The following is an 18,312-nucleotide window of genomic DNA, read 5'->3' as shown; positions in this document are numbered from 1 at the left end:
GGGACCAGTCCTCCGTCAGCCGGGACAGCTCTCGGAAAGAAAAGGTGGTTCAGCTTCAGGCTGCATGACTGGGTCTGTGTCCTGGCACTCAAAGCCACAGGCCCCCGCGTGTGGCCCTTCTCCCCGCACCCACCCAGCCGCGCTCCCTGCACTTTACACCTCTGCCCCTGGTAGAAAGGCAGGCCCGCCCAGAACTCAGCCCTCGTTCCTGCAGGGGAGAACCTGTACTAATATTTTTAAATCAAGTAGACAAACAGGTGTTGTCATTGCTTTATTACTCATAGTTTGCAAGCAATATTATATATAAAAGTCATTTTTAAAACAACTGGGTTTGCTAGAAAGGTGTCTTTTTTTTTTCTTTGCACTGTGGGTTTCTGCACCATTCATACCTGGAGCCTGTTACATTAAATGTCTCATTTATGCAGGCGCTGGGCAAAAATGTAAGAACCTTTGAGTTTTCTACTCATACCCACCCCAAAATAAATCCTACCCCTTCTCTACTATATGGGTTATTAACATTAAAAACACTAGGAAAATACACATTCATCTCGCTTTCTGTAAGTCCTTTTTCTCTATTTTTAATGACCAAGATGTTGGCTTGGTTATGAATTCAAAAGTGCTCCCAAAGTTCTTGATGATGATTCATAGAGAAACCTGAAACACAGAGAAAGAATTAGCTACCGAAAAATGTGACTGAATTATGCAAATTTACATTTTCACAGAATAAATCTAAAAATGGTTTGCAACAGAAGACACTTAAAGAGAAAACTGAAGTAATCGCTGTTTCTCAAAGGTAAATGGAGTAATAAGAATCGCCATCAGCAGAAACCTTAGCGCGACACACAGCACACAGAACCATCCGTGACCGGAGGTGTCCTCTGTCCCCAAGGAACACGAACAGAAGCCCCTCTCAGTGAAAGGTGCTCACCTGGCCGTGCTTCCTCTTTCACTCACAAGGACTCTCCTCTAGGAGGATCTAGACTGCTGCGCAGACACACGGCAGGCTCACGGGTACGGCCGGGCTCCCCCTCTTCCCACGCCCACAATCGCTAGCTCGTCTCCCTCCTTCGCGAGAGCACAAGGTAAACGACAACTATTAACCCCCATGACGCACTGTTGCGAGCATGCTCGCTCACTTCCTGCACACACACACCTCACTTTCTCGTCCCACCCCCTGCACACCTGTCCCCCGGCGAGACTGGCTGGGCAGCCCGTCACCCACTCCCCTTCCTTCTCCATCCCCCGAGCTCCCCTCAGAGGGTGTGCGGGCCAGCCAACCTTTGAATTCCTGCCGAGACAAACCTCAACCTTTATCCCAAACAGCCTCTCAGCTTGATTCACTCTTCAGCCTGGAGCTGTTATGGACACTCAGGTCTGCCCGTGTCCTGCCCTGTCCAGTATCAACACAAGCATGGGGTAACTTTACATTTTCTAGTAGCCACGTTCAAAGAGATGAAAAGAAAGGGTGAAATTCGTCTTAAGACAGTTGGCCCTTGAACGACGCAGGGGTTTGGGGCAACGCGACCCTCCGCAAAGTTGAAAATCTGCGGATAACTTAGTTGGCCCTCTGAGAACGCAGATCTTCCATATCCGCGGTTCTGCATCCACAGATTCACCCAACTACGACTGTGCAGTCCTGGGCTATTTACTATGGAAAATGTCTGCATTTAAGTGGATCCACACAGTTCAGACCTGTGCTGTCCAAGAGTCAACAGTGTATTTTATTTAACCCCACACACCGAAATAAGTCAACCTGTAACCAACACAAAAACATCACCAACGTATCTCACAGCCCTTCTGCACACCAGCCGCAGAGCCTGTGGGTCCTCACACCTGGGCCACATCTCGAGTCACACTCACTTGTTCCACTTGTCACAAGGGGCCCCGTAGGGGCCAACACAGATCTAGAAAAGTTTTCATATTTTTCTCTTTGTCTCAAAATTCAGGAATTTTATTCAGACTTACGCATGATATTTTTTCATCAGTCCCATCCAAACTTTAGTTAAAGAAACAACAACAGGGCTTCCGGGGTGGTGCAGTGGTTGAGAATCTGCCTGCTAATGCAGGGGACATGGGTTCAAGCCCTGGTCTGGGAGGATCCCACATGCCGCGGAGCAACTGGGCCCGTGAGCCACAATTACTGAGCCTGCGCGTCTGGAGCCTGTGCTCCGCGACAAGAGAGGCCGCGATAGTGAGAGGCCCATGCCCCGTGATGAAGAGTGGCCCCCGCTTGCCACAACTAGAGAAAGCCCTCGCACAGAAACGAAGACCCAACACAGCCAAAATAAATTAATTAATTAATAAACTCCTACCCCCAACATCTTCTTTAAAAAAAAAAAAAAAGAAAGAAAAAAACACAAGAACAAAAAATGAATCTTTAAAATTGCATATCTCTTTGGCCCCAGGAAATGCTCTCCCGTAGGTGGCTGGATCGCTGCTTCCCTGGGTTTCTCCCTGGTCTGCTTCCCCCAGGACCCTCCTCATCGGTGTCTGTCCTGCTCGGGGGCACCCTCCACGGCGACCTTCTGGACCACCTGGGAGCTGAGGCTCCAGTGCCTCAGCAACGTTTCCAACTCAAGGGTTTTTAGTTCCAGATCATTCTTTTGGGCTACGATTGATTTTTCTTTGAAGACTCTTGTCATTAAGTGTCTGGCTGGCCCAGCACTGCTGCTTTACTAACGGTTGTCCTGTTTCTCTCTCACCACTCCACTGCTGCACGTGTACAGTCATTTTTGTCTGCACCCCACGGACGCCTCAGGCTGAGCAGAGACGTCAGACGGTAGGAAGCACGAAGCCTACGGAAGCCGCTCCATCACAGCAGCGAGCAGGTGTCTGCATCCGGAGAAGCACCAGGAGACTCGGACGCTCCCCATCCCTTCCGGTCTCCCGGCATCAGTGCTCGACGGCACCACCCTCCTGCATCAGCTCTTCGAGAGCTATAGGCTAGGACGCTTGCAAGGGCCGACATGCCAGCCAGGCCCCAGCCCCCTGGTGGCCAGAGGGAGGGAGCACTGTCCCACCCAGGAGACGAGACAGAGGGACACGGGACACGGTAAGTCACCAACGCCCCAGAATCTAAGACTTATTTTTAATCACTCGAAAATATTGTCTCCTTATGTAAGAATTTTAAAACCCTTAAAGAAAAATGTTAGGTTACCTTGGCAAAAGGACTTATTAAATTACTATAGGGTAATCAGCCTCTCGTGCTGGCCTAAGTCCAGTCTGAGACTCTGGTCACCTCTGAACCGAGCACCAGGCCAGTCCTGGGCTGCCGGGCATCCCAACTTCTCCTTCCAAGGCCAGAAACCGAGGCTGAGAGGCAAAGCAACCTGCCTGGGACCCCGGCATCAGCAAAGGTACGGTGGGTGCAAACCAGGCCTCTGACTACCCCACGGGGCTCAGATACCAACAAGCTCTTCCGCTCTCCTGTGACTTCGGTCATTCTCCTGTTACCTGGGGAGAGGGTTGGATACACTGTATAGACCAGAGGAATCAGAATGATTAAGGGGCAAAATAAATGAGCATACAATTTCAGAGCTGGAAGGGACAGTGGCAGCCCTGCTCCAGGGTCCGCCATGTCGCCCACTGAGCTCTGATTCCCCACGACCCGCCCACCTCCAGCCCCCACGGCCCAAGGCCGGCCGTGCTCACGGCTGGAGACGCCAACACAGGAGAGGCACAAAGTCAGCCTTTGGAGAAAAACAATCGGTAAGATAAGCAACGTATGTTTTCTAATTAAAGAAGGGTTTTATTTACGAGTAGTTTTTAATTATCCACACCAAGGTCCCTAGGTTTTGATGCATGCTTCTAAATGAGCTACAAAAAGCATCCAGCCTCGAATTCATTTTTTTAAAAGACTATGAAAATTACATACAGTGGAATAAGGTGATATTACTTATCAATACTTGATAATAAAAAAGAGGCCACTGTTTCAGGGACTACTCCTTTGCTTCAAGTCTAATCACAAGGTTTAACATTGGGGACGCACACACACCACCAAAGCTGCCAAAACACAGTTAATGCTGGTAATTAACTTGCTTATAATATGATTCCAGTACACTTAGTGGGAAAAATTCATGATATAACACAAACCTTAAGAAATAATCTCTAATTATAGTGCTACTCGTATACTATGTTTTTTGTTTGTTTGTTTGTTTGTTTTGCGGTACGCGGGCCTCTCACTGCTGTGGCCTTTCCCGTCTCGGAGCACAGGCTCCGGACGCGCAGGCTCCCGACGCGCAGGCCCAGCGGCCATGGCTCACGGGCCCAGCCGCTCCGCGGCATGTGGGATCTTCCCGGACCGGGGCACGAACCTGCGTCCCCTGCATCGGCAGGCGGACTCTCAACCACTGCACCACCAGGGAAGCCCCTCGTATACTATGTATAAAAGTAATAAAGGTGACACTCTTTGACACTTAAATGCATGAGTGCATTGGTGAATGCATGCTGTTGCTCCTGAGAAAACAGTCTGGTTTACACAATTTACAGCATTTACAGAGCACTATGCCAGGTGAGGCACTGCAAGTGCAATGAGACAGCACCCAACAGACCAGTCAACAAAATACTAACCCTGCTGCAGAGAAAGCTAGTGTATTTTTTAAGAAAACATTCACTTCTAAATTAATGCCCCGTTTCCTAAAATATTCATTGGACCAAAGGGTCCCAAGAGTCTTAAAGATGCAGACTTGCCTTAACGTCTCTATGCCAACAAAAATAAATAATATTCTAAAATAGCGTCTTAAATCTTAACTGCTTATCTTCCATTAGATTGATTTTTTCGTTTCATCAATTTTTTTTAGGTTCTTTTTTTTTATTTTCCAGACACTGGTTTTTGTACAGTGTGCTTCTTGCATATTTAAGAAGCCAGTATTTCAGTTTCTACCTATTTACTTTTTTAGGATGTTTCCTCCTTAAAGGCAAGAACTGTTTCTTGCCATCTGTGTATCACCTTAGCACAGAAAACCGCATAGTTGTAGAAACAATGAAGAAACAAAATATTACATGCCCTGCATTTAATTTCTATGAATATCCTTTTCTTTTCCATGGAGTAAGTTCTGAACTCTAAGGCCTTTTTTTCTGTCAATGTAACTAACACAATTCAAGTACTCGCCTTTAACCTCTGTACAAGGGCAAACGTCCCTCTTTCCTTACACCCTCAGAGAAGTTCATACCATTCTTTTCCAAAAAACTGTCCTTACAGATGGTATTTCTAACAGAAATCTTGTAAAATGCTTGCATTTCCGAGGTTATGACCATGTCCCATGACAATAACCTATTATTTACCTAGTTTGTAATTCTGACGGCCTTATTTAGTATTTGCACTGAGCTGTGTTTTCAGAAACATACAAACACTCCTCAGTTTCCTCCAAATTAGAAGCTCACTTCCCTCTTCCTCACATACCTAGAAATTAAACAAGTTCATAACCCTAGAGTCTGTTGGGTTTCTCCCTCAAAGACCCTTCCTAAACTGCACAGGAAACAGTCAAGTCTCTGCAGTAAAGCCTGTAATTGAACGCACGTCCTTGGCTTCGAGCAAGCCCCCGCTCCAGGGCCCCGCTAGGGCTCATGAGGCACAGCACCAGCCCTGGCAGCAGGGCCGCCAGAGGGCTTCCCACAAGGTCCAGCCTTCTCTGGGGGGCGCGGGCAGCAGAGGCAGCACCCAGGCCCCACAGGGCGGCTGCCTGACCCGCGGGGGGCTCATAGGCTCAGCAGCTCCCCCAGCACCTCCCTATGGACGGGCCCCGCCCCCCGGAGACTAGATGGCCAGCAGTGCCCCCAGGAGGCCTCAGGACTTCCCCATCCTGGGAGAGGCTCAGCCTGGGGTGTGCGCCCTCCCTAGGGGTAGTGCTCCTCACATCTGCCGCTCCCCCACCCTTTACAGTTCGCGTGACCCTCACGAGCCCCCAGTCCATTGCACCAGCGCCCTGATGGGGGCTCCTGACTTGGAGCTTACACTGTCCCATCACTGTGGGTTTCCGCCTCCTGACTAAAACACCACGAACACTCCAGAAATGCTCACTGAAGGAGGCTGGGGAGCCATCTTCATACCTGACAAAATGGCTTTTATGGAGCAAAGCATTATTGGAGAAGAAGCGGGACCCCTCATAAAAATAAAAGGGTCAATGCATCAAGATATAATAGTTCTAAAATCATATGCTCCTAATATCAGGATTACAAAATATATAAAGGAAAACCCCTCTGTCAAAAATGGACAGATCCAGCAGGCAGAAAATTAGTAAGGACAAGCTGAACTCAACACCATCAACCAACAGGATACAACTGACATTTACAGATTCCTTCACCCTACAACAGCACAACGCACATTCTTAAGCTCCTGTGGAACATTTCAACAAGAAAGATCACATATTAGGCCATAAAACACACCTTAATAAATTTAAAAGAATAGAAACCCATACAATGTCTTCTCTCAGACATTAAACTAGATATCAATAACAGAAAAATAACTGGAAAATTGAGAGATTAAATAACACTTTTTTTTTTTTTTTTTTTTTTTTTTGCGGTATGCGGGCCTTCCACTGTTGTGGCCTCTCCCGTTGCGGAGCACAGGCTCCGGACGCACAGGCTCAGCGGCCATGGCTCACGGGCCCAGCCGCTCCGCAGCATGTGGGATCCTCCCAGACCAGGGCACAAACCTGTGTCCGCTGCATCGGCAGGCGGACTCTCAACCACTGTGCCACCAGGGAAGCCCTAAATAACACACTTCTAAAGAACATGTGCGGCAAAGAAGAAATCTCAAGAGAAATTTTAAAATATTTTTAACTAAATGAAAATGAAAACATAACATCAAAATTTGTGCCATGCAGCAAAAGCAGTGCTTAGAGGGTAATTTATAGCACTGACTATTAGAAAAGAAGAAACATCTAAAATCAGTAATCTAGGCTTCCAGAAACCAGAAAAAACAAAAAAAGAGCAAATTAAATCCGAAGCAGGCAAAAGAAAAGAAATAATAAAAATTAGAGCAGAAAGTTAAAAAAAAAAAAAAGAAAAGAAAAAAGAAAAACAGAAATCAATAGAGAAAATCAATGAAACCAAAAGCTGGTTCTTTTAAAAGATCAGTAAAACCAATAAGCCTCTAGCCAGGCTGGGAAAAAAAAAAAAAGAGGACGCAAATTACTAACAGAAATGAAAGAGAGTACATCACTACAGATCCCATGGACATTAAAAAAAAGAAAATTAAGGAATACTATACCCACAAAGTTGACAACCTAGATGAAATGGACCAAATCCTTGAAAGGCACAATCTGCCAAAACTAACTCAAGAAGAAATAGACAATCTGAATAGGCATCTATTAAAAAAAATTGAGTCAATAATTAATAACCTTCCAAAGTAGAAAGCACCAGACCCAGATGGATTCATTGGTGAATTCTAACCAAATATTTGAGAAAGAAGCTATACCAATTCTTTACAGTCTCTTTCAGAAGATAGAAGAAGGGAAGGAATACTTCCTAAGTCATTCTATGAGGCCAGCAATTCCCTAGTAGCAAAGCCAGACAAAGACATTACAAGAAAAAATAACTACAGAACAATCTCACTCATGAGCATAGATGCAAAAAATACTTAATAAAATATTAGCAAATTAAACCCAACAGTGTATTAAAAAATTATACACCATGACCGAGTGGGATTTATCCCAGGTATGCAAGGCTGGTTCAACATCTGAAAATCAACTAATGTAACCTACCACATCAACAGGCTAAAGAAGAAAAATCCTATGACCCTGTCAGTAGATGCAGAAAAAGCATTTGACAAGATCCAACACCCACTATGATAAGAACTAGCTGTAAATTAGGAATAGAGGGGAACTTCCTCAACGTGATAAAGAACATCTACAGCTAACATTGTGCTTAATGGTGAGAAATGGGAAGCTCTCCCACTAAGATCATGTACAAGACAAGTAATGTCCTTTCACCACTCCTTTTCAACATTGTACTAGAAGCCCTAGCTAATGCAATAAGGAAAGAAAGGTATACAGATTGGTAAGAGATAAAACTGTCTTGGTTCATAAGTTAGCAATTTAGGATTTTGAAAGCCTTTCTCCAAAGGAGAAAATAGCTATGGAAAGTGGCTTATTTCCCAGGCATATATAAAACGAATTACCTGGTTCAAAGCTCTGTAACACTTAACTGTATGGTGTTCAGAAAACAGCAGGAAAAACACTGTTTCTGTGGCTGGTCTGAGAGTCAAACACAATTCAGAAAAGAGTCTACAGGAAATTGCACAGCATGTCAAAAACATTATACAGCAGCAAAAACACCTTGGCTGGAAAAATAGCCCAATGAACACATTCTTAGACAGCAGTCCCTGCAGCAGCAACAGGCTACCTGGAAAGTAGAAAACAGTGCACATTTCTTCAGTCTCTGGAGGGACCTTTCCCATTCCCAACATGGATACTTGTAAACTGGTAATTATAACCCAGGAATGAATGTTCATGGTTTCAAAAATACAGCAAACCACCAAATATAATTTGTCTAGGTTTAAAACCATATAGAATGATGGGACTTCCCTGGTGGTCCAGTGGGTAAGAATCTGCCTTCCATTGCAGAGGCCGCGGGTTCGATCCCTGGTCGGGGAACTAAGACCCCACATGCCACAGAGCAACTAAGTCCACACACCACAACTACTGAGCCCACGCGCTCTGGAGCCCGTGTACCACAACTAGAGAGAAGCCCGCAAGGAAAGATTCCACGTGCCGCAACTAAGATCCGACATAGCCAAAAATAAATAAATAAAAAATAAAAAATAAAATAAAATAAAACCATATAGAATGAGTTTGTATGCCCTTCCTTTTCTAGGGCAGAATCTTGCAAGTGACAGTTTTGTTTTTGTTTTTAAAGACAGAATGAGGAAGTAATTAAAACATACACTCAAGGGGTCTTGCCAACAGAAACACTTCTATCCCTTCAATCCCCAGTTTTCTACCTGGCTGTAACTAGCAGCAATGAAAACGTGATCTAAAGTATACCTAAGGAATAACTATCAGTGTTCAGATAATCACACCTGGTGGGTATCTAGTGCTTTACCTTTCCAAGCTATCCTCTTCCAAAGTAATTTCCATGAATGTCTTTAGTTTTCTGTGAACAGTAGCTGCAACACCCTTCACTTTTGAACTATTATGTTTACCTGTTAAAGACAGAAAAATATTGAACACAACCACACAAAAAGCACACACACTCTATCAATCAATGCAGGTTCAATTTCAGTAAGACAGAGCCTCCTACCCTCCCCTCTGAGTCAGTGCATATATTGACCTGCGGAACAGTAATGATCCCTTTAAAGGGATGTTAGAAGATCCAATGAGTGATTACAAAGCAGCTAATTGGCTCTGAGGTAGTTCCCAAGTCCGTGATCCCGTGAGTTCTGTCCATGCCATCAGACCTGATGATCACCAACACCTTCAACAGTAATGGAACTAACACATTTCAGAGTCATCATCTGTTTGGCAAATATTTAAGTACCTATTAAGTACACGGCGGTCGTCTGCACCCCAACCTCCAGCCTCACACTCTCCACATGGAGGACGTCCCTCTTCCTGCAGATGTCTCCCCAGGACACACTGCCTCAGGCAAGTCTTTCCTGATGCTTGGCCTGGGTCAAACTAGTTACAAATGCCTGTCCTGAATCTACAGCCATACTATGCATTCATGCTTCTGGGGATAGCTTGTTTTGAGAGGAACACTCTATGAATAATATCTTAGAAAATAATTTCAACATTAGTAAAACTGGTCAAAAAATACAGAAACTTAACAGTAGTCCATCTGCAGGGACATTACCATATTTTACACTTAGGTAAGCATTTCATAGGTATCTCCAATTATTTTTCCAATACTATTTCAACTGGCTGGGATACCCAGAATAGGCACAGTTAAAGCTAAGCAAAACACAGATACATTAAATATTAATACCAAAACACACCATCATTAGCAAAAATGAATTCAGATTTTTTAATGTACATGACAAAGGTAATAAATGACAAATCAACAGAAATTCAGTCTAAGGCACAGAGAGGGAGACGTAATGGGTCCAGTGGGGAAAGTGGACAGGAGCTGCATTAAGAAGCTACCATTATTCAAGCTGGTACAGGGCAGCTACATAGCAGATGCCCAGGCAGACGGCACACGTGTAGTGCGTGGAGAGCTTGGGGGAAAGTGCCATGAGAACCAACTAGCAGCGGATTCACTCCCAAACATTCCACAACAGTTCTGTGTAAGATGCACCCAGCAATGTCCCAGACGATACCATAGAAAATTTAACCAACCTTTATTAATAACCAAGATGATGTGCGTAACAGCTGTGAGACACACGATGCCTTCAATATCCTCAGAAATAACACATGCCTTCAATTCATCTAAAAATGACCTGCAAAAAAGTAAAAAACAACTGAAATTACTCTATAGTATATCTTAATACTTTATAGAAAGACAAATATAGCCAAGATTCATCAACCACCATGAATTCTAGTTTTCAGGTAACATGAGAAGTTGACTAAACTCTTCCCATACTCTTCTCTGTAAGCATGCCAAATCACACAGGTGAGACACTAAATTCAGAAGGCGTTGCTAGAAAGAGAACAGGGTTGTTCTGGTTAGTGAATAAAGCCACTCTGCATACTCGTAATGCCCACGAGAAAGATCTGATATGCTACTGAAAGATAATTCATAGCTGTTAAAAACAATGCTTTTTGAAGTTTTCAAGGAACATATCTACTATTAAAATTCCACGGGTATCAGGTATCTGCAAAACTATCCCATTTGTAGCCCACCAGTCCTGCATGTGCCACAAGAAACCCTAGAAGCAGGTCAGGTGACACATGGCATGGAGAAATGAGTAACAGCTGTGTGCCGAATGAAAACCACATGGTATTTACCCAAGTCAAGTGTTTTGAAAGTGTCCATTGTAGGAAGTATTTCAGTGACATTAAAATTTTAAATGTTTCCCTCTAAATGAACTGTAGTCATGATAAAGCATAACCAGAGACTATTTGGATGAATATATCTTTCAGAAAGTTAGAATTTCACTTTGTCTAAGTATAATGCTGATATTTTTAATCTCTGATAAAATGAGAGAAAATTGTATGGAATGTTTTCTCTTAGGAAAAAAATGCACTTTTGAGAAATGGTGAGAGTAAAAGGAATAGGGCTAAAGTTACTGAGAGCTTACAGCCACGACAGGATTAAGAGAACAGCAAAGAAAAAGGGATTACCTGACTACGTTGGGAGATTTTATTATTATTCCTGTTAAACACCTTGAAAATGGTGGAAGGGCTGAAAGACCTTCTGGGGGAGTAAGCTCTTTGCTATCAGAAACCTAAAAAAAAAAAAAAAAGTCAAGTCAGTAACATGAATTGAGACTGAGACTGCGCTAATCACTCATTTTACACTTCCCTGGGTTTTCTTCCAAACTTGAGAAAGGCTTTCCAGAAACTCAAAACAATGATTTTTATTAATTGCTGCAATGCCTACCATAATTATGATTAACCTATTACTATACACAGTGGTATCAATCAACTGGAGAGAAGAGAAAAGACATGTCACTCAACAAGCCTTCTGTCGAACACTCTTTAATTCGATTACCTCCTGTAAACAATGTGTTTCTACACTAAGCAAACAACTCATTACTCTTATTAGTCCAGATCAGGTTTTCTCAACTCAAACTTTTTCTATAAAGTAGTAAAATAGTAAATATTTAAAGAGTAAATATTTTCAGCTTTGTGGGCAAAACGATCTCTGCCACAACTACTCAGTTCTGCTGTTATAGCACAAAGCAGCCATAGAAAAAAGGTAAATAAATGGGCTTGGTCATGTTCCAATGTAAGTTTTTTTTTGTTTTTTTCTCCAATATAAGTTTATTTACAAAAACAGACAGTGGGCCACGAAGGCCCACAGGCCATTGATAGATTCATCATCATCAGCTGCGTAGCTCACAGGCCTGAATAACTTCCAGTTCTTGTGCTGTGTATAGTCCAGGAATCACGCTCCTAAACCAAAATGACCTCCCTTCAAGCTTTCAGGAGGGCCTTAAATTCTACTAATGTCTCAGAATTTTGTCAACATTTTTTATATTTGTGATTTTATAATACAAAATTTATACAAATTATATGTTTGCATTTGTATATTTCAATGATTATCTCCTATCAGATTTCAGCTTTTCATACTGAGAAAATGCATCATTATTTAACTATTTTAAGGCATTCTTCCATGCCCTCACTCGCTACCACCAGGATTCCATGCCATGAAAGAGTGGTTTTTGTTGTGACCTGAATTACCATCCTGATTATGTCAATCTTGAACCAAGTAGCTAATCATATAAAATAGGCTACTGCTAGGAAAGCGGCCAGTCCTTTATAGAGCAGGGGCAAACAAACTATCTGTTTAAACTGATATCAGAGGTTCAAATTTCCTATGCTTAAAAGAAAAAGAAAAGTAAGGCTTATGTACAGCAAGGCAGGCAGAGATGTGAACTATTCCAGAAACACAGCCCAAGAGCAGTCGTGCATCCTGCTCACCACTGACCATGGCCACCTTTGCCTGTCAGGAGAGGGGAATCTTAAGAAATGTATCAACTCGCTTAAACCTCTAAAATATGGCAAAAAGAAGTATTCAAGATGCAAGGAGCAGCTTGGTTTTAATGAAGAACAACAACATCCTTAGCACGTTTCCCCCCATGGTCATGTGATTCTAAGCACAAACCAGCCACAGAACTGTGAGGCGGAGCTGCGGGAGAAGCAGACCTCCCGCTACACCTGAGTTCAGAAAAAATACTTGGAAAAGCATAAAAATGTGCTGCCAGCAGAAAACAGCCTCTTGAATAGTCAAAACAAGACACAGCAGTTTCAGGACAACACACTTCACCTTTCGGAGCCGGTGACTTATCTCGACCACGGACGCGGCAATCAGAGTGGAGAGCACGCCCCGGTGGACAGGCGTGTCCACGTGCCAGGACTGCACGGTGCTGATAAATTCATGAAGAGGAGTCTGAACAGAATAAAGGAGCTACGAAAAACACATCAGTCATTGTCAGTGCTTAAAAAACCACTTGCAAGAATGAGGCCTCCTGCTGCCCCCAGGGGCCCAGGGCCCGTTTCACCTGCCCGCCCTCACCGCCGCACCCTCCTCTCTGCAGCTGACGAGCACCACGACCAGAAGGCGACACACAGGCCTGAAGCCCACCAGGAAGGACCTTTATGACACTCTTTCCCCAGAGCAAAGAAAAATCCCCAAGAATAGGAGTATCAATAACGTTAATAAAGTTTTCGAAAGGAAAGATGAAGAAACATCACTGACATTAAGGGAAGACACCCACTATGAGGCCACGTGTTCTGAACGAAGCCGCGCAGACAATGGTGAGAAAAGAAAAAAATTTTGGCACAAATTCCGTAAATAGATCACAGACACTTGAACCAACTCATCAAAAACAGGACTATTTCAAATTAACTCAAATATGAGCTAGGCTACAGAAAATATGGCCAAAAACCTTCAATTACCTCTACCAGCTAAAACAGGATAAAATTCAAAGTTTCAATAGTTCATAAACATCCTCCCATTTAAGCATTTTTTAAATCTTTACTACTACTAACAGCTAGGCACTCACGAGCTACCGTATTCATTCTCTGCTTCTGTCCTGCTGGGCAGAGGAGCTCTCGGGCTGCTGGCCTACTGACCTGAACACACCAACACGGCCCCCAGACCGGTGGCCCAAGGTGGGCCCCTGGCCTCCCTCGCCTCCTGCCCCAGAGCGTGCCACCCCAGGGAGAGGGCTGGCAGCACCAGCTGAAGGTGGCACCTGGCAGCCACTTCCTGCCTGCATGGCACCTCTCCCCACCCGACGGCCCCAGCATGTGAGCAGGCCTGGCTCCACGCACCCTGGTCCTCCAGGTGGGCGCTGTCCCTCTAGTTCCTCTGTCCCGCCCTGGGGAGGCGCCAGTACCTGCAAGCCTTCTTCTGGTTGCTTCCTGAAGCTCCGCGCCATACATTCCAACATTTGCTGAAATACTTTCTGCACCAAATCAAACAATGTTGAGACTTCTTTCTCTGAATCTGCTTTCTGCGTCAAGGAGCTTCTGGCTACCTCTTTCAGAATGCCAAGAAGTAATGAAACATAAAAGAATCCCTTCACTGGAAAGAAAGTTGAAAAAATCAGTTATTTAATCATACAATTTAGTTGAAATTATTACATTTTTCACTTAACACACGTATATTACGGTAACTTGAAAGAGAGTGTTACTGGTGAGCCAATACCAGGTTGGTCAGATTAATATAAAATCTAACAGACATACATACCTACGACTTGCTCCTTTTATTAAATATATAAAGCCGATGCCTTCAATAACAGTAACAGCCCACCTGGCTCAGGCACTAAGAAGCAACTACCTCTGTGTGGACATGTGTGGACATGTGGTTCCCTGAACATGCGTGTGGAGGATGTGTCTTACTTTCTTACACGATGGTGACATCGCTGACAGGTCTGAGAGGAAAGGCCCTAGAGCTTTCAAACTATGACCTAAGAATCTCTGAGGCCAACTCTGTCAAATCCCCAACACTGTGTAGTTTGTTGGTGTCTTTCTCTCCTTTCCTGTGTGGCAACGATTTGGTAAAATGTTTTCACAGTGTGAACTCAATTCTACAATTCATCCTGAGGACCTTCAATTCTCTTTTTTGTTTCTACCCAGACTGGCCTTTAAGCTGCGCTGCAAACAGAGCCAGCGGCCGCGCCCTCCCGTGCCCCTGCCCCACGCTGCACCCAGGCTGCACCTTGCGCTGCCCACCACTGACTAACCTTCAGGTCTGTATGCAGGGCTGCATCCCTGCTGGACTGGGCCGGAACCATGATTCTTCCTTATGTACATTTAAAAGTATATACTATATAAACTATACATGTACATTTTTTAAAAACCTGTCACACAGAAAAGCACAGAAATAATGTTCCTCGTTAAAAGATTAGTATCTAGGGGACAAAGCGTTATGACCTCTCCTACCTTACATAGGAATCATGTGGCCCTAATAGGGAAGCTCCTTGATTTATGAAAGAGATTAATAGAAATGTAAGCTCTGCTTGAGACAGAAGTAAGAAACTAACCCCAAATCCAAATTTATCTACTAAAGTAAGTAAAACAAATGGTCATGTTCCAGTTGAGTTTGCCCCTCAAAAGGTGTACGGCGCTACCAGAATCAACACAAACTTTGGAGAGTCTTTGCAAACTTAACAGAAACTTTCAAGAAACAAATCTCTTTATCTAGAAGAAGGCAGAGAGATACATTATCCACATATCAGTCATTTCAGTGAAGCAGACAGTGAGGCAGCAGCTCAGCAGAGGCCAACACGCTGAGGGTGACGGGGCTCTGAGGACAAGGGGGCCTGTCCCCTTGCATCCACCCTCAAGGTCCTGGTGCAGTGGGAGAACCTCACACTAAATAGTGTCTTTACTACTGACAAAAATCTGAAATGGTGAACGTTTTAATTGAAAGTTATTTCATTATATTCAAGCCATATGTGCGTTATAACCAAATATATATAGGTAGTGGTTAAGTAAACTATGACAAGTTACTAAGGTAGGTCGGGATTTGCAGCTATGGGAAACACTTTGGAAGTTCTTGCTTCTCTAGAGTGACCAGTGCACAGGGATGGCGAAGCTGGGGGTCACGTCGGCCCAGCACTGACGGTCAGCATCTCAAGCCACCATGAGTCTGTACGCAAAGAGACGCTCACTAGCCCAGCCCAGGGCAGTAGCCACCGAGAACCACGTGGACCCAGGCCCCTTTCTGTCTCAGACGGGTGTGCTGTCCTGCCAGCCCCTCCTGCCCAGCTCTACACAGGAGGCTGTGGTCCCCATCAATCCCCCTTTACCTTTGCACTGACCACAAAGCCCATTATTTACTGTAATATTTACTTATTAGGAATTCAACCTTCCTCGTAGCTGTGCTAATTACTTTTGGGGCATTATCATTTCCTGGTGCCGTCATGCGGCACCGGCCCACAGTCCACCGCAGGCATCTTCTCTCACAAGCCCTGTCACTTCCACTGCCTGATTTTGCAGAACACACAGAGTTTTTCAAAACACACGTTGCGTTATAGCAGAAACACCTGCATTTTTGTGAACTGAGCTGTTTACATCTGGGTTATGTGTGGGAACTCAGCTGTATTCAAGGACATCTCTTCCAGAATATGCATTTCAGCATGGAGAACGCCACACTCAAATGTTAATAACATAAATGTGACTGAGTTTTAAATTTAAATGTTCTATTAGGACTCTTTCAAGTAGAGCAAGTCCAGAGAACAGACTCTGGGCTTACCTAGCGAAACTGCAAAGTATAATCTCATTTGTAACAGGACTACAAAGAATGAGCACACAGTTGATTCTCTCCTGGGAAATCCCGATTGTTAGAATGTATAAATACAAAGATCATTTCAGCTTGGATGAAAGTAAGGTCAGTAGCTTACTGGCTACATTGGAGATCTAAAATTCTTATTAGCTCCTTGGAAAATTTTATAAATACTAAAAATAGATTCAATCCTTAGGGGAAAATAATTCTTAAATGATAAATTGAGTTTAAAAATGCAAATCATTTTTAATGTTTCAATCATTAAGCTTAAGTTTAAAACGCTATTTTCAAAATAGAAAGTGAGAGTTATAAAGACTTAAACAAAGGAAAAAGTTAGATTTTAAAACAAAAAACATTTGTTCTACTTAATATTTAGTCTTTGTGGATACTGTAACCAAATAATATAAAATCTTGCTTGTAATTACAGATTAAGGACACATGCACTTGAGACAGCAGAGCACAGTGACTGCCACCCCAGCTCCCATGCAGGCCAAGTGCCAACCTCAGGGGCAGATCGTGAAAGAAAGAAGCTGTGGGGCTTGTGGCCAAGACTTCCCCAGGGTCTGCACGACGATACTCAAGACTACAGCAAAAGACCCCAGAGAGCTAACTGCAAACTTAATGTTGAATTTGGTAAATGATAATATTTTCAATCTCTTCTAGCAAATATTTAGGCTTAAAGAAATTCAAATTATGCATTTCCAAGCTTCTAGGGATCTCAGGAAGAACCAACTGTAGCATCGGGGTGTTCTGTGCCGACTCAGCTGCCCCAGGGAGGCGGCAGGCGGGGGTCACAGCCCAGCGGTGCCCTTCTCAGCCAGCCCATGACCCAAGGCACAGGAGGCATCCTGGGTCCACCCACACTTCCCCCGCCACAATGAGACAGGGCTGCAAGGATCTGGCCCGGCCCCCCTGGATGTGATGCTCCAGATAATCCCTAAGCCCAGCCCACCTGGAAGAAGGCCAACTTCTCACTCTCTCACTGAACACATTTAACTTGTGTGGATGCCATGGTATTAGTTACCAGGGATTCTGTCCTTGGGGTGACAGCAACTTCCCAGTGGTCTCGGGGGGCGGGGGCGGGACTTAAACAGCTCCTGACTTGCACGCAGACGATGACAGACACCAGACAGGAGCAGCAGACAGGCTGGGGCCGTGCTGGTGACCACACAGCAAAGCAGCCGCAATCACACAAACCACCGGAGGAGAATCCCAAGACCTTGCCAGAAACTCTGCACTTGGTCACGCCCGAGGCCAGAAACACCTCTGAACTTCCTGGCTGCCTCAGCCTGATAATTCCTCTTTTGGTGTAAGCTAGTTTGTGCTACACATCTATCACTTAAAGACGAGAGTCCTGACCAGCAAAGTGAGGGAGGGAGAGAGGGGCTGGCTCTGACTGCTAGTTGCTCTAAACTAATCCTTTAATAAACGAAGTACCTGTTTGCATGATTCCCAGGCTCCGCTGTAAAAGCTGTGTCTGAAACATACAGTCACCAAGGCCGACCACAATGACATCCTTGCACACAGTCAGGTAGGTCTGTAAGAGAGGTAGACATGATGATGTGATTTCCCAACAAAGGCCACAGAAGAGACAAGAGGGGACATCCAGCTGGTAAAGCTCCTAATATCTAAGGGTACCACTAGGGGTCTCATAAAGCAGATGTCTACAAAGATGTTTAAAAAGGAATTTCCATAAAGATACATTAATTCTCATTTCTCTTTCCATAAGAAATCTAGAAACACATTTTATGTAATTCCACAAACATTACTGAACATGTGTTACGTGCAGTATGTCGAATTACATTAAAATTATGCAGTTTATGCTTTGCAAAAAGATAAACTCTAAGACAGCCTCATCCAGCAGAGGGCAGACAACGGAAGCAAGAAGAACTACAATCCTGCAGCCTGTGGAACAAAAACCACATTCACAGAAAGACAGACAAAATGAAAAGGCAGAGGGCTATGTACCAGATG

At 44.2% G+C, this 18,312-nt stretch overlaps 1 protein-coding gene across 5 annotated transcripts in view; it reads right to left on the bottom strand.

The window, feature by feature from the left end:
- Positions 1-261: 261 nt before the first annotated feature.
- NCAPG2 (non-SMC condensin II complex subunit G2) overlaps positions 262-18,312 on the bottom strand; it is a 61,441-nt gene continuing 43,390 nt past the window's right edge. For 2 of the 5 annotated variants that reach the window (XM_024129588.3, XM_024129583.3), the window contains exons 22-28: positions 17,776-17,875; positions 13,946-14,133; positions 12,871-13,011; positions 11,223-11,326; positions 10,278-10,378; positions 9,043-9,142; positions 262-654 (exon numbers count right to left, since the gene is read on the bottom strand). In XM_024129588.3, the coding sequence (XP_023985356.1) occupies positions 603-654; positions 9,043-9,142; positions 10,278-10,378; positions 11,223-11,326; positions 12,871-13,011; positions 13,946-14,133; positions 17,776-17,875 (786 nt within the window). In that variant the 3' untranslated portion in view covers positions 262-602. Of the gene's footprint in view, positions 655-9,042; positions 9,143-9,840; positions 10,379-11,222; positions 11,327-12,870; positions 13,012-13,945; positions 14,134-17,775; positions 17,876-18,312 lie in introns of those variants that run through there. The other 3 variants (XM_028489499.2, XM_028489502.2, XM_028489501.2) reach the window with 2 other exon arrangements.

The sequence above is a fragment of the Physeter macrocephalus genome, chromosome 5 (genome assembly GCF_002837175.3).
Source record: "Physeter macrocephalus isolate SW-GA chromosome 5, ASM283717v5, whole genome shotgun sequence".
Taxonomy (NCBI): Eukaryota; Metazoa; Chordata; class Mammalia; order Artiodactyla; family Physeteridae; genus Physeter; species Physeter macrocephalus.
This window is presented reverse-complemented; position numbering and strand designations above follow the sequence as displayed.